This window comes from Petaurus breviceps, unplaced genomic scaffold (genome assembly GCF_028583685.1).
Source record: "Petaurus breviceps papuanus isolate PSGF00001 unplaced genomic scaffold, PetGlider_PUasm1.0 90865, whole genome shotgun sequence".
Lineage (NCBI taxonomy): Eukaryota > Metazoa > Chordata > Mammalia > Diprotodontia > Petauridae > Petaurus > Petaurus breviceps.
The window spans coordinates 14,860,601-14,875,726 of record NW_027187367.1 but is presented as its reverse complement, the minus strand read 5'-3'; the positions used below and the strand labels follow the sequence as shown (position 1 = coordinate 14,875,726).

General features: G+C 35.5%; 1 protein-coding gene across 1 annotated transcript in view; it reads right to left on the bottom strand.

Moving 5' to 3' along the window:
* Positions 1–15,126, bottom strand: part of DNAH8 (dynein axonemal heavy chain 8) — a 406,776-nt gene that overhangs the window by 358,207 nt on the left and 33,443 nt on the right. The window contains exons 7-9 of the mRNA XM_069073664.1: positions 14,307–14,470; positions 11,631–11,807; positions 6,759–6,872 (exon numbers count right to left, since the gene is read on the bottom strand). Coding sequence (XP_068929765.1) covers positions 6,759–6,872; positions 11,631–11,807; positions 14,307–14,470 — 455 coding nt within the window. The remainder of the gene's footprint in view (positions 1–6,758; positions 6,873–11,630; positions 11,808–14,306; positions 14,471–15,126) is intronic.

The following is a 15,126-nucleotide window of genomic DNA, read 5'->3' as shown; positions in this document are numbered from 1 at the left end:
ACTCGATTACTTGATTTTTGAGCTTTTTGCCACAGTAGAACTTTGCTTTCAGAGAGGAGAGCTTTGTCCCAAATCACTGGCATTTTTGCAGCTGCTGGAGATATTAGTTGGCTGCCCTCCCTGAAGCCTCCACCAGCTCTGGCACCTGGTCACACACCCCAGGACCTCCACCCTAGACAGTGATCCAGATCCAAACAGATTAAAGCAAGAGTGATTACCTCTCAGAATGGTCCCTTTGTCCCCCTACAATCTGCAGGCCAGGAGCTTTGAAGCAGCCATGCGGTGGCAGCCTCTACACCTCAGCCACTTCTCCCTCCAGGGGTAGAGCCTGGACCTCACTCCCTGACCCCTCTTCCCAAAGTTCACACTGACCTCTCACTTTGTCTTTGGCATTTATAGGTCGATAATTCTGGAAACTGCCACAGCTGCTGGTGATCATCTCTCCCAAAGTTCCTCCAGCCAAGGCTGATTGAAGCCACCCTAAGGCTAAAAGCATAGGCTCATGTGGGGCTAAGCTCTGCTCTCAGCCTGCTGCAATGAACCCTTTCTGCCAGCCTGCCAGCCTGCCTTCGGCAGGAGATTTGTTTCTCTCTGTCACTGTGTGGGTTCTGTAGCCCTAAAGTTTGTTTAGAGTCATTTTTATAGGTATTTGAAGTGGTTATGGGAGGAGCACACAGAATTTACCTGCTTCTACTCCGTCATCTTGGCTCCTCCCCAATGCCAATGATTTTCATGTGGGTTAATTTTATAGCTTACAACTTAAAGTTGTTAATTATTTCAAGTAGGCTTTTTTTTTGGTGGATTCTCTAAGTATACCATCATATCATCTGCAAAGACTGACAGTTTTGTTTCTTCATTGCCTATTCTAATTCCTTCAATTTCTTCTTTGTATAGCTAAAGTTAACATTTCTAGTGCAATACTGAATAACAGTGGTGATAATGGTCATCCTTGTTTCACTCCTGATCTTATGGAAATGCTTCTAACTTATCCATACATATAATGTTTACTGATGGTTTTAAATAAACACTACTTATCATTTTAAGGAAAACTTCATTGATTCCTATAATCTCTAGTATTTTTAACAGGAATGGTGCTATATTTTATCAAAAGATTTTTCTGTATCTATTGAGATAATCATAGTTGTTAATTTTATTATTGATATGATCAATTATACTGATAGTTTTCCTAATATTGAACCAGTCCTGCACTGCTAGCATAAATCCCACCTAATTATAGTGATTTATCTGTGTGATAAGTTGCTATAATCTCTTTGCAAATACATATATGTATACATATATATGCATGTATATTTTGGAGGGGGAGGGCAAGGCAATTGTGGTTAAGTGTGTGAATATTTTATTTAAAACTTTTGTATCCATATTCATTAGGAAAATTGGTCTACAATTTTCTTTCTATTTTGGCTCTTGATGATGTAGGAATCAGCACCATTCTTGCATCATAAAAAGAAACTGGTCAGACTTCTCCTTTGCCTATTTTTCCAAATAGTTTATATAGTATTGGAATTAATTGTTCTTTAAGTGTTTGGTAAAATTCACTTGTAAATCCATCAGGTCCAGATTTTTTTTATGGAGTTCATTGATGATTTATTCAATTTCTTTTTCTGAAATGGGGTTAAGTATTTTATTTCCTCTTCTATTAATCTGGGCAATTTATATTTTTGTAAACATTCATCCATTTCATTTAGATTGTTAGGTTTATTGGCATACAGTTGGGCAAAATAGCTCCTAATTATTGTTTTTATTTCCCTTTTACTGGTGGCAAATTTACTCTTTACATTTTTTATATTGGCAATTTGGCTTTCTTCTTTTTCTAATCAAATTAACTAAAGTTTATATATTTCATTCCCTCCTCCCCCATTAAACGAGCTCTTAGTTTTATTTATTAGTTCAATGGTTTTCTTACTTTCAATTTTATAAATCTCTCCTTTGATTTTAAGAATTTCTAATTTGGTATTTAACTGGGGATTTTTAATTTGCTCTTTTTCTAGCCTTTTTAGTTGTATACCCAATTCACTGATCTCTTTCTCTATTTTATTCGTGTAAGCATTTAGAAATATAAAATTTCCCCCAAGAACTGCTTTGGCTGCCACCCCATAAGTTTTGGTATGTTGTCTCATTATCGTAATTCTCTTGGATGAAGTTATTAACTGTTTCTATAATTTGTTTTTTGACCCACCCATTCTTTAGGATTGGATTATTAAATTTCCAATAGTTTTTAATCTATTTTTCCATGGTCCTTTTTTACATGTAATTTTTATTGCAACATGATCTAAAAAAATGCATTTAATATGTCTGTCTTTCTGCACTGGATTGTGAGGTTTTTATGCCCTAGTACATGGTCAATTTTTGTGTAGGTGCCTTGTATCACTAAGAAAAGAGTATTCTCCTTTCTATATCCATTCAATTTTCTCCAGAGATCTACCATAGCTAACTTTTCTAAGATTCTTTTCATATCCTTAACTTTTTTCTTGTTTATTTTGTGGTAAGATTTATCTAATTCTGAGAGGAGGAAGTTGAGGTCCCCCATGAGTATAGTTTTGCAGTCTATTTCTTCCTATAATTCATTTAACTTCTCTAAGAATTTGTATCCTATACCACTTGGTACATATATGTTTAGTATTAATATTACTTCATTGTCTGTGTTACCTTTAGTTTCCTTATCTCTTTTAATCAGATCTGTTTTTGCTTTTGCTTTGTCTGAGATCAGGAGTTCTACCCCTGCTTTTTTTTACTTTAGCCGAAGCATAATACATTCCACTCTGGTCTTTTACCTTTATTCTGTGTGTATCTCTCTGCTTCAAACGTGTTTCTTGTAAACAAAATATTGTAGGATTATGGCTTTTAATCCATTCTGCTACCTGCTTCTGTTTTATGGGAGAATTCATCCCATTCACAGTTATGATTACTATGTCTTTCTATCCATCCTATTTTCCTCCATTTATACGTTTCTCTCTCCCTTTCCCCTTTCCCTCCTCACCAGCATTCTGCTTCTGACCACTGCCTCTTAATCTCCCCTCCCTTCTATCAGCCATTCTCCCTTTTCTTTCCCCTACTACTTTTTCCCTTTCTTCCCTACCTTCTATTAAACCCCCTCCCTTTTTTCCCCCTTTTTCCTCCTACTTCCCTATAGAGTGTGATATTTCTATACCTAATTGAGCATATAAGTTATTCCTTCTTTGAACCAATTCTGATGACAGTAAGGTTCAAACAATGTTTGCTTCCCTCCTTTCTTTCCCTTTACTGTACTCAATCTTTGTGCCTTGTCATGTGATGTAATTACCATTTTCGGCCTCCTCCTTTCATATCTTCCCAGTACAATTCTTTCTTTTCACCCCTTATTTTCATCATCACATCAAATTCAACTTATTCCCACACCCTCTATGTATACCCCCCTTCTAAATGCCATAATAAAGATATAGTTCTCAAGATTTACAAGTATCATCTCCCTATATAGTGATGTAAACCGTTTTGTCTTATTGAATAACATTTTTTTCTTTCCTGTTACCTTTTCATGCTTCTCTTGAGTCATATATTTGAAGACTGAATTTTCTGTTTAGTTCTGGATTTTTTATCAGGAATGATTGAAAGTCCCTTATATCACTGAATAAAAATCTTTCCCCCTGAAAAACTATACTCAATTTTTCTGGATAGTTATTTCTTTGTTATAATCCAACCTCTTTTACCTTCTTGAATATCATTTTCTAGGCCCTGATCCTTTAATGTAGAAGCTGCTAAGTCCTACATAATTCTAACTGTGCTTCCATGATATTTAAACTGTTTGCTTTTTTTTCTGGGTGTTCATAGTATTTTCTCCCTGACCTGATAATTCTGGAATTTGGCTACAATATTCCTTGGAGTTTTCATTTTCACATCTCTTTCAGGAGGTAAACAGTAGACTCTTTTTTTTTGCTTTTTGAAGGAGGGAAGGTAGGAAAGTTGGGGTTAAGTGACTTGCCCAAGGTCACACAGCTAGTTTTTTTTGGTGTTGTGTTTGAGGCCAGAATTGAACTCGGGTCCTCCTGACTCCAGGGCCGGTGCTCTATTCACTGTGCCACCTAGCCACCCCAAAACAGTGGATTCTTTCAATGACTATTTTGCCCTCTAGTTGTAGGACCTCAGGGTAGTTTTTGTTGTTAATTTCTTGAAAGATGCTATCCAGTATCTTTTTTTGATCATGACTTTCAGGCAGTCCAACAATTCTTAAAATGTCTCCCCTGGGTCTACTTTCCAAGTCAGTTGTTCTTCCAATGAGGTATTTTACATTTTCTTTTGTTTTTTTTTCATTCTTTTGATTTTGTTTGACTAATTCTTGATGTCTTATAGATGTCTTCCACTTCCCCAATTCTATTTTTTTTTTTAAGAAATCATTTTCTTCATTTAGCTTTTGTACCTCTTTTTTCCATTTGGTCAATTTTACTTTTTAAGGAGTTGTTTTCTTCAATCAATTTTTGTCCTTCCTTTTCCAAGCTAGTGACTCTCCCTTGCATATTTCTCATTTCTTTTCCCAATTTTTCTTCTACCTGTCTTATTTGACTTTTATGTTTTTCTTCCAAGAAAGCTTTTTGGTCTTGAGATCAATTTATATTGCCCTTAGAGGCACTGTCCCAAGCTTCTTGTGCTGAGCACCAGGAGCCTGGTCACTAGCTTTGTGCCCTGGGGCCTCAGGTGCTGGCTGCTGGAAGCTATAGTGGTATGGCAGCTTATCTAGTGCTGAGCTGGAGTCCTAGTGGTGGTTTCTGGCATGTGCTGAGACCAGGCAGTGTTTTTCTACATTTCCCAAGGCTACAGTGAAGCACCTGGAAGTTCAGCTCCTAGATGATATCTGTCCATCCAGGGCTGAACTGAAACACATGAACGTCTGTTACTGGAAGATGCCTGTCCACCCAGGGCTGTGCTTATGCACAAGGAGGTCCAGCTACTGAAGGATGCCTACCCGCCTAGGATGGAGTTGAAGCATGTGGTGGTTCTCTGAGCTGAAGTCTGCTGGTTCCCTTGGCTAGGCTAAGGCACATGGGGGGTCCTGATGTTGGTGTTTGCCTGCTCCACCACTCTGGGGCTCAGGATCTCCCATGGTTTGCTGGGATGCCTCCTTTCCTGAACTGCATTCATCTTTTACCCAAGTGAAACAGACATTATTTGCCAATCCTTTTAGTTTCTTAGATCAAAGACAAGCTCCTCCTTGTCTTTTTGCTGGCTCTGCTGTTCCGGGTTCTGTTCTGGGACACAATTTTATGGATGTTCCGGGATGAGAATGGGAGAGGGACAGTGATCTGCTGCTTACTCCACCATCTTCTTACCACTTCATTATAATACTAAAAGATCTTCCCATTTCCACCCTTTTCCCACAATATGCAATTTACAAATATTAAGGCTGAATGGTCATGATGCTTCTGTGTGAATATTTCCTGTATTCAGAAAGAAGGAATAAAAGACCCTGTATATGGCCATTACAAGCCATTCATGTTCTGCTAAGCGTTTTTCTAAACCTACACTTATCCCTTTTCTTTCACCTAGAATTCTTTCCTCAAATCCTACCTTTGGTGATCCTTTTTATCCTTGACAGAACATTTCATATGCCTTCTTCTCTAATATTCCCCCCTTCTTCCAATGTTCTGTTTATACTAGCACCTTGTTTGTATCCCTCTTGTATATTTATTATAATCTATTTTGTTTTGTAGCTATTTGTTCAATTTAATTCAACAAAGCATTTATTAAGTACCTACTTTGTGCAAGGCACTGTATTGGGTGCTGTGAATACAAAAACAAGAAATTTACATATTTGTATATTTGTCTTTTCTTTCTCATTCAACTGTAAGCTTGGCTGAGGCAGGGAATACAATATTTTGGAGAGTACTAGATTGGGAAACAAAGAATATGGGTTCCAATTTTGTCTCTTCTACTTACTAGCTATGTAAGCTTAGGCAAGTCATTTCATCTCTGATCCACTTGTAAAATGGTTGGGAGGAGGCAAGATTATAATAGATAATCTCTAAGATTTAAATCCTAGTTCTGGAGCTTACTCTTTCTGTGACCTTAGGGAAGTAATTTAAATTCTCTGGGTCTTAGTTTCTTAAAGAGTTGGACTCATTAGCTTCTGAGGTCCCCTCCATCTCCAGATCCATGAAACCATGAGGTCTCCTCATACTCTATAAATGGATGTGTATTCTGATAATGAGATTAATATTATATGAAAAATTTATAAAATAAATATATTGATGATATTTAACAATAAAAATAAGGACAAACTTGGTGGGAGATGTCATAAAATGATTATTAATGTTAACCTGTGAAATCTCTAAAAAAAAATTGTGAAGAAGTGAAAAGACCATTGAATTGAGAGGCTGAAAACCCTAGTTCTAGTCCTACATCTTCCACTTACTAGTTTTATGATCTTGAGCAAGTCAATGAACTTCTCTGACCCTTAATCTCTGCTTCTAAAAAAATGAAGGTAATAAAACCTGTCTTGTTCACTTCACAAGTCTGTTGTGAAAGTTGAATAAAACAGTTTAGACAAGTACTTTAAAAGACTGTAACACAACAATGAAGATAAGGTAATTTTTAAAATTACTGTAAACATCACATTTTCACAAAGAAATATGGTAGTACTACATATATTAAAGGTGCTAGTCTGGTACCATAACTTTGCCCTAGAATATATTTTCAAATTAGAAAAAAGTGTAAACGAATACTTATTATAAGATTTAAACTCCATATTTCATTTTTAAAAGTATACTTACTAGGTCATAGTTGTAGAGTGGTTGACATACTTTTTCTAGTGTGTACAAATATCTAACATTATCTTTTGATTCATTTGCTGTATCTGTAATTCTTGCATCCAAATCACGCCAGTTCTAAAGAAAAAAAATTATTTTGAGAAAAAATATTTAGTAACACCAAAATGGACCCATAACATCAATATAAATAAGGTAGTGATTTATAGTTTATAAATCATTTTCCTTACAATAATTTTGTGACAGACACTGAAAACATTTCTATTTCATAAAGAAACTGAGGCTCTGAGGGATCAGATGACTTTGATACCGTTATTATATGATTCCAGGATCAAAACCCAGATTTGCTGACCCTAAATACAATGTTCTCTATACTAATTCTCATGGTCTTTAAGTCAAAGAAAGAAATTTAGTTTATTAAAAATGACCCTTTTGGCCACATTTCTATACATATAACAACACAAGTAGTTTTTTGTTTGTTTGTTGGAAAACAACATACAGGTAAGAGATCTTGTCCTATTTACTCTTTGTATCTTCCCAATATCTAACACAGTGGTCTGAACATAATAGTCATATGACAAATGTTTCCTAAAGTTGAATGACGACATTCAAAGGGTGATATTCAATGAAGAACTACAAAATAGTCTTCACAAAAATAAAAGATAACAAATAACTAGAGAGATTATTCATTTTTATAGCTTGGTAGCATAAATTAATTTATAGCTTTAGTGTTATATTAATCATACTACCAAAATCTTACTTTATACAATAAGATAATATAATAATAAGTTTGTATGACAAAAAAAGGTATAAAGAGAAACAAAATTTTATTTCTATGGAGATAATGAAAAAATTAAGAGATTACTGGTAATATGAAAGAGGGTAGTTTCAGTTAAATGGTTTAAGTTAAACTATTTTAAGTTTATTTATTTAATGGTTTAAGCTAAACTGCAAAGAACTGAGAGGGAAAAGGAAGTGAAGGCAGTGAGAGAAAAAATTTTTTAAGGAGTATAGGTAAGAAAGAGAGAAGAAATATAGACTGACAGCTTGAGGGGAAATAGGGTCTCTTTAGTAAAGGTTGTTTAGGGATAGGGAAACCTGGAAGTATTTGAAGGAAGTATGGAATGAATTAGCTAAAAATTTGTGAGGAGGAACAGACTGGTCTGTCTTATATACTTATATGTATATTTATATATGTAATGTGTAATTCATATCATAAGTATATGTAAAATATATTACTTAAATGTGTGATGTAAGTATATATATACATGTATATATGCATGGTGTATATATGATATACTATATATTATATTATAGGTCTATATATCCCCAGCCTACATTTCCAGTTCCCTACCAATCAATTCCACCTAGATGTCCCAAAAGTAACATAGCATGTACAAAACTGGACCTCTCTACCCCTAAGAAAATTTATCCTTCCAATATCCCTGTTTTCTTGACTGGCATCACCATTTTCCCTATCACGTAGACTAGATTCTAGACTTAAAATCTCAGAATCACCTTCTCTCTCTTTAGAATGGTTTTACCATCTATTGCTTCCCTCTGCTTTATGAGATGATACTGCTCATAATCATCTATTATCCTGTAAAATTTTACACATAAGTTGATATTCTAACTTGTTACTGCCTCTAGAAAGCATCTCTCCATTTGGTAAATAAATAACTTCCTGGCTAAGGTGCTTTCTGGGATCTTTTGGCCCCTTTTTATGACAATAAATTTACATTGGTTGACTTTTTTTTTAAAAGCAATCGGAGTTAAGTAACTTGCTCAAGGTTACACAGCCAGTTATTTCTGGGTGTGGTGCTGAGTATCTGAGCCTGGATTTGATCCAGGTCATCCCAACACTGGAGCCGGTGCTCTTACTCGCTGAGCCATCTGGCCACCCCTAAGAAATTGGGGTTAAGTAACTTGCTCAAGGTTACACGGCCAGGTGTTTCTGGGTGGGTGCCAAGTGTCTGAGCCCGGGATTCGATCTCCAGGTCTTCTCAACACTGGAGCCAGTGCTCTTACTCGCTGTGCTGGCTGCCCCCATTGGTTGACTTTTATGTGAAATTATTGTGATCCAATGTCAATGTCATTTTTATTGTCTATTTCTCATCTTTTAATTTTTAATAGACTTTAGGTAATTCAGGGTTAAATCTTAATTGTACATCATCTTTCTTTATTATTCCTTCTGTTATAAATTCCAATCTTAGTTCAGTAAATAAAATAAACAATAAGAGAGAAAGTATGATTGGTATACTGGAAACAACCCTAGAATCAGCGGATAGTCAGCAGGCCCTGGATATGCTACAAATAAGCTCTGTGACCTGGAACAAATTATTTCCCCTGTCTGATATTCAATTTTTTCATCTATAAAGAGTAAGATTAAATTATCTCTCAAGTCCTTTCTAGCAATAAAACTCTTGTATTCTTCAAAACAGGTTAAATTAAAATCCATATGCTATAATACTATAGCGTTAAATGAATTAAACGTAGTCATTTCAGCTAACTTAACAAATCCACTAGCTGATATTTCCCTTAATTTCCCAATTAGTACCAAAATAAGTAACCTTTAAAATGGCAGTATAGGATTATAATAAACAATGAGAACCTGAGGTTTTATTTCTTCATCTAGAAAAATTCTAGACCAGGTTATAGAATCTAGCACTAAGCATCATGCTAGAATATTTATCAATTATAGTACCAGTATCTGCATATACTACAAGTGTCAGCAAGCCTTTGTTTACCAGAATTATTCTTTATTTTGATTGGACTGATCCTGGTATTTTACACTATCTCCTTCCCCCTCACCATTTTAAGTCTTTAAGGTTACTTCATTTTTCAACAGAATATGTTGCTCTACTAAACTGTATCAAAGTAAAATATACCTTAAATTGAATTTGAGGGTCATTTCATCTCGTAAAAAAAAGAGATAACCAATCAAAGTTTTTAATGGATTTCAATGAACTTTGTTATATTTGGGATTACAGAGAAAGGGGGATGTTGCTGAATGCTGAAATTATAAAGTTAACAGACTCATTTATGTCTTAATAGTTAGTGTAATATTGGTTCCATAGACGTATATTTCTATCACATGAGTTTATCTATACTTATTTGTGTTGTCGTATCTTTCTAATTAAATTAAATGTCTAATTAAACTTTCTAATTAAAATCAAGAAAAGTTATGCTTTCACTTTCTCTGTTGTTGTTCAGTCACTTCAGTCATGTCTGATTCTTTGTGACCTCATTTGGGGTTTTCTTAGCAAAGGCACTGGAGTGGTTTGCTATTTTCTTCTCCAGTTCATTTTACAGATGAGGAAATTAGGCAAACTGGGCTAAGTGACTTACCCAGGTTCACACAGCTTCAAAGTGCCAGAGGCCAGATCTGAACGCAGGAAAAGGAGTCTTCCTGACTCAAGATCCAGCCTCTCTCCACTGAGACCACAGCATTCACTAAACACTATTTTACACATAAGTTGATATTCTAACTTGTTACTGCCTCTAGAAACCATCTCTCTTATGTGTAAAATATATAATAGCATATATAACACATTGCTAACTATACATGACTGACTTTTGTAATAGCATTGGGATGGGATGGTGTTTTAAGACATGTTTTAAATAACATAAAGGCTAGTCAAGCAATCACTCGGGCAAACAATTAATAAACATTTATTCAGTACGAGGCACTATGCTAGGTGTTGGCAATACAAGCCCTTGAAATAAAAATAGTTTCTGTCCTCAAGTTTGCTTTTTATCAGGGAAAACAACGTATGTCAATATGTATAAAATGCATACAAAAAATATAAGGAAATCAAAGGGTAAAGTGGCACTGGGATTTTGGGAGATCTGGAAAGGCTCATGTAAAAGTGGGCTCTCGAGCTGAACTTTGAAGGAAGGGAGGGTATATAAGAAAGGGAGGTGAGGAGAAATTGCATTCTTTGGATAAGAGTCAGTACAAAGGCACTGATATAGGAAGGAAACAACTATTACTAAGCAATTACTGAATGGCAGGCACTGTGCTAAGCACTGGAGATACAAATATAAGCAAAAAGAAAGAGGTTGCCCTCAAGAAGCTTATATTCTAATAGAAGGTAACATCAAAAAGGAAGCCAAAGTGGAGAGGGAAGAAAATGATTAAGGTTCAGCACAGAAACATGGTTTTGAAGACAGGAATACAGTTGAAGCCAGGAGGAGAATGAAGGCTACACTGAACCTATATATATATATACATATATATACATACATACATATAATGAGGTTCGAATGGGAGAGATGAGCCTGACAGAAGAATGTTCCATGTTGAGAAAATCACAGGAGTGGTTACATGTTTCAAGGTAAGGAGGCCCTATGTGCTGAGGGAAGTTCTAGGACAGGACAGCATGGTTTAGAAGTCCAGAGGCCAGGCTTAGAGTGCTCTCAAGGGAATGAAGGCTAGCTGAGCCCCTCCACAAATGGAGGCTCCAAGAAGAACTCACACATGAAAAAGGGGGCAGGCTTATCAGAAAGATAAGGCTGCTGGGGTAGTTGTAGGTTCCAGGAGGCTTCAGAGGCTGAGAAAGTTCTAAGATGAGACAATATGTTATGGAATTCTAGAATCTTGGAACAGATACTATCTGGGGCACAGGTGAGTAAAAAGGCCGAATGGGTTGGACTATACAGCATGTGAAATTGAATAATGTACGATAAATCTGGTGAGAGCTGGAAACTATGGTTAACTATGGATCAAGGCCCCTGGTTACCACATGTAAATTTAAACATCAAAATTTAACTCTAAACCACAAAACTTGCCAAGAAGTTCTTTGAGGATAATGTGTAAAAGGAAAATATTATGTTGTTTTAGTACTGAAATAACCAAAAGTAAAAACAAACTCTTACCTTTAATATTTTTGAATGTGCAACATTCAACACATTTATGACAGCTTTACAATCTGGCCCTTTAATCTGCTCGATAATAAAATTAAATTTAGCTGACATGCGTTTCCAATGTTCCAATTCAGTGAGTGGACCTGAATCATCAGCTTCTTTCCTCATCTGTTCACTTTCAATTAGAACCTACCATGAATAAATTATATATTTTTAGTGTTTACATGTTCAATTGAGAAATTTCCACTATATCACCAAACATTGTTATAGATATAAAATCTCTACAAAAAAGAAAGAGTATACAACAAATGCAGCCATTCACCATATATTTGACAAACTAATATTCCTAAACCACAGGTTAGACCACATCACTCCATCTCAAGAAGCTTCACCTATACCTACCACATATTTGATAAAATATAAACTCCTGTTTGACATTTAAAGTTTTCACAAAATAGCTCCAACCTATATTTCCAGTTGACTTCACATGATGCTTTACCTCATGTATTTTCCAAGCTACAGCTAGACTGGACTACATAATGTTCCCCGATTCATGACATTCCATCATATTAAGCCTCCATATTTCTGAACAGGCTATTGTTTTCCATGAGTGAAATGCATTCCTGCCTCCCCCTCTTGGAATACACACAAGGTTCAGTTCAAGTCCCACCTCCCACCTCCAACATAAGGCATTTCCTGATCCCCAAAAGAACATTTTCTATTTATTGTACATGTATTTTTCACTGACTTATCTATGTAGCAATTGCCACATACCCGAGTAGAATATATATGACTTTTGAGGGCAGATTGTTTCACTTGTAGTTCTGTATCCCTAGAACCTAGCCCAATACCTTGCAAAACAACCAGAAAGTAAACTGAATGACTTAAATGTGAAACTAACTTCATCTTGTAATATTGTTTCTCTGAATCTCATGATTTTGTAGCACAAATTAACTAATTTAGATGGGAAATGTCTCTGTGTGTATATGGATCTATATCTATGTATATATATGCACAGACATACATACATATATACATATATGTATAAATATATGTGTGAATATATATATATATGTATATCTGTTTTCAGCCTTATCATTAGGGACCCTATTTTTTTTTAATGAGATTACTTTGGCATGACTTGCTCTTAGTGAAATTTGCCACTTTCTTTGCTTAAATGAGCATAAAACACCTGTTTATTAAACTGTTGAAATTAGTTGCATATAGTTTAGCTAGTCTGTCATTTCTGGAATCCACCAATATATACTAAGATCCTACTCTAATATTGGTGGTTATAGAGCAGAATTTGGTAGTAGGAAGATCTATCTTAGACCTAACCAAGCTATTCCAGCTACTCAATTAGTTTCCCCAAAAGCCTCAACCTGTTTCACCTATGTAATGGTCCCAAGAGCATAGATGTCAATGACAGCAACACTGATATTTTTTTTACTAATCATTGCAAGCACTGTAACTATTTGGTATCTTTTTTTCCCCTTGAAATCTAAACTTGCCTTGTCTACTGACTTGATATAGTTATGTAGCTCTGGCATCCAAATTCAATACTCTACAGAAATTGAAAGAAAAAATAAAAGGAGTACACAAATGTAAGTGCAATGGGCAAATCTGGAAAGAACTTGATGAAGGCAAGAAGGCAGAAGTATAAATACTAAGTCCCTCATTAAGAAAAATAACTCCAGAAACAACTTTTCCCAAGTTTCTGGCTCTTTCCAGGTTCAGTCCCTTCTGTTAACCAAATTCTCTGACTACTCCCATTCCTTAAATTCTCTCTGTTTTTTTTAACTATTCTTCTGGCCCACCAGAAAATCCTCTGTTTGATCATATTTCAATGATGAAACTCATAGAATTTAAATTTGACATTCATAACTGAGTCAAATCATAAAGAGAAGTGCATCAATCAATGAATAAGCCTTTATTAGAATCCTACTTGACCTCCTCTCCTCATCTATTTTATGGATTATGTACAATACAGGGGGATTGTGATAAAGTTCTAAATATTCCTGAAAACTTAGTATCTTATTTCTAACTCATTATTATAATTTTCTCCTAATAAAAGCTGATTTTTAATACTGGCTCTAGCTGATCTATAATTAGCTTGCTAGTCAAAGACTAGATTATATGGTATATAACATTTTTAGAGGTTCTATGGAGAGAAGTGTGAAATACTTAAGTCAATCTTCCTGGAAAAAGAATAGCTTAACTTGAGGATTTGTTCTAGTTAACTCCTCCCCCAAATGCCACAGAAGCTATCCATGCCCCCTCTCCCAGGCATTCTCAGGTATAGAGCACAGGACTCTAATTCCTTACACATCACTATCCAATGCACCTATTAGACAAGTCCGTAAGAGCCAGATATAGGAACAGACTACACAGTCAATCTGTACTACAGCTGTATATAGGCTGATTGCTAATAGAGAACCACAGAATCATAAATCATAAGTCATAAATCAAAAGAAACCTCAGAGGCCATCTAGTCCAACCATCGCATTTTACAAATGGGGAAACTGTGGCTCAGGAAAGTGATGTGACCTGCCTAAAGTCACATACAAAAGTAAACTAATCAGAAAAGGTCCATTAGAGAATCCCCTTCACACTCAAGAATCATACATTAGCAACCATCCAGGACAAGTGTTACTTAAAGCTAATAGAAAATATGGTGGTTGAGTCTACCTGTTCAATCTGTTTATACCATATCATGAGCACTTCTTCTAGTTGATGAACTGTATCTAAATTAGCAGCTGCAACCGATACTTCATCAAAGGACTGCAATTTGGTTAAGTCAACATTCTCTATCTTCTTTAATTCTACAGTGCCCTCAATACTTATTCTGGCACCTAAAGGAAAGCAAACATTGGAAATCATGTAAACTGTATGAAAGAAATGATAATGTATTCTTCTTTATAATGCCCTAATGGTGCCTTATTTGTTGTAGGCACTCACCAGCAATTCGCTGCATTCAAATTAATTGAATAATAAATGCCAATGCTGAATTTTACCAATATCTGTTTCCCAAGAATGTTATATATTAAAAGGTAGTCATTCATTTAACATAAATATAACCTAAATAATAATTATATATTAGTAATATGGTAGATGCCATTTCCTCAAATTTACTAATGCTAAAATTGGACATTTTCAAATGTGTAGTTAAAAAAACCTCATTTGGGGAGGCTAGGTGACACAGTGAATAGAGAGCACTGGCCCTGGAGTCAAGAGGACCTGAGTTCAAATCCAGCTTCAGACATGTTAACATTTATCAACCATGTGATCTTGGGCAACTCACTTAAACCCCAATTGCCCTTCCCTCTCCCCTCCAAAAAGCAAAACAAAACAAAACAAAACAAAAAACCCGTCATTACCAGCATTTACTATCAAAGGAGAAAATGCTTCCCTCTCTCATAGAGGAAACAAATTACCCTACTTCTAATATAAACCCCTAGAGAAAGGGAAGAGTTCATAGCAAGTGATCTCTGATCCTAAATCTGATTGC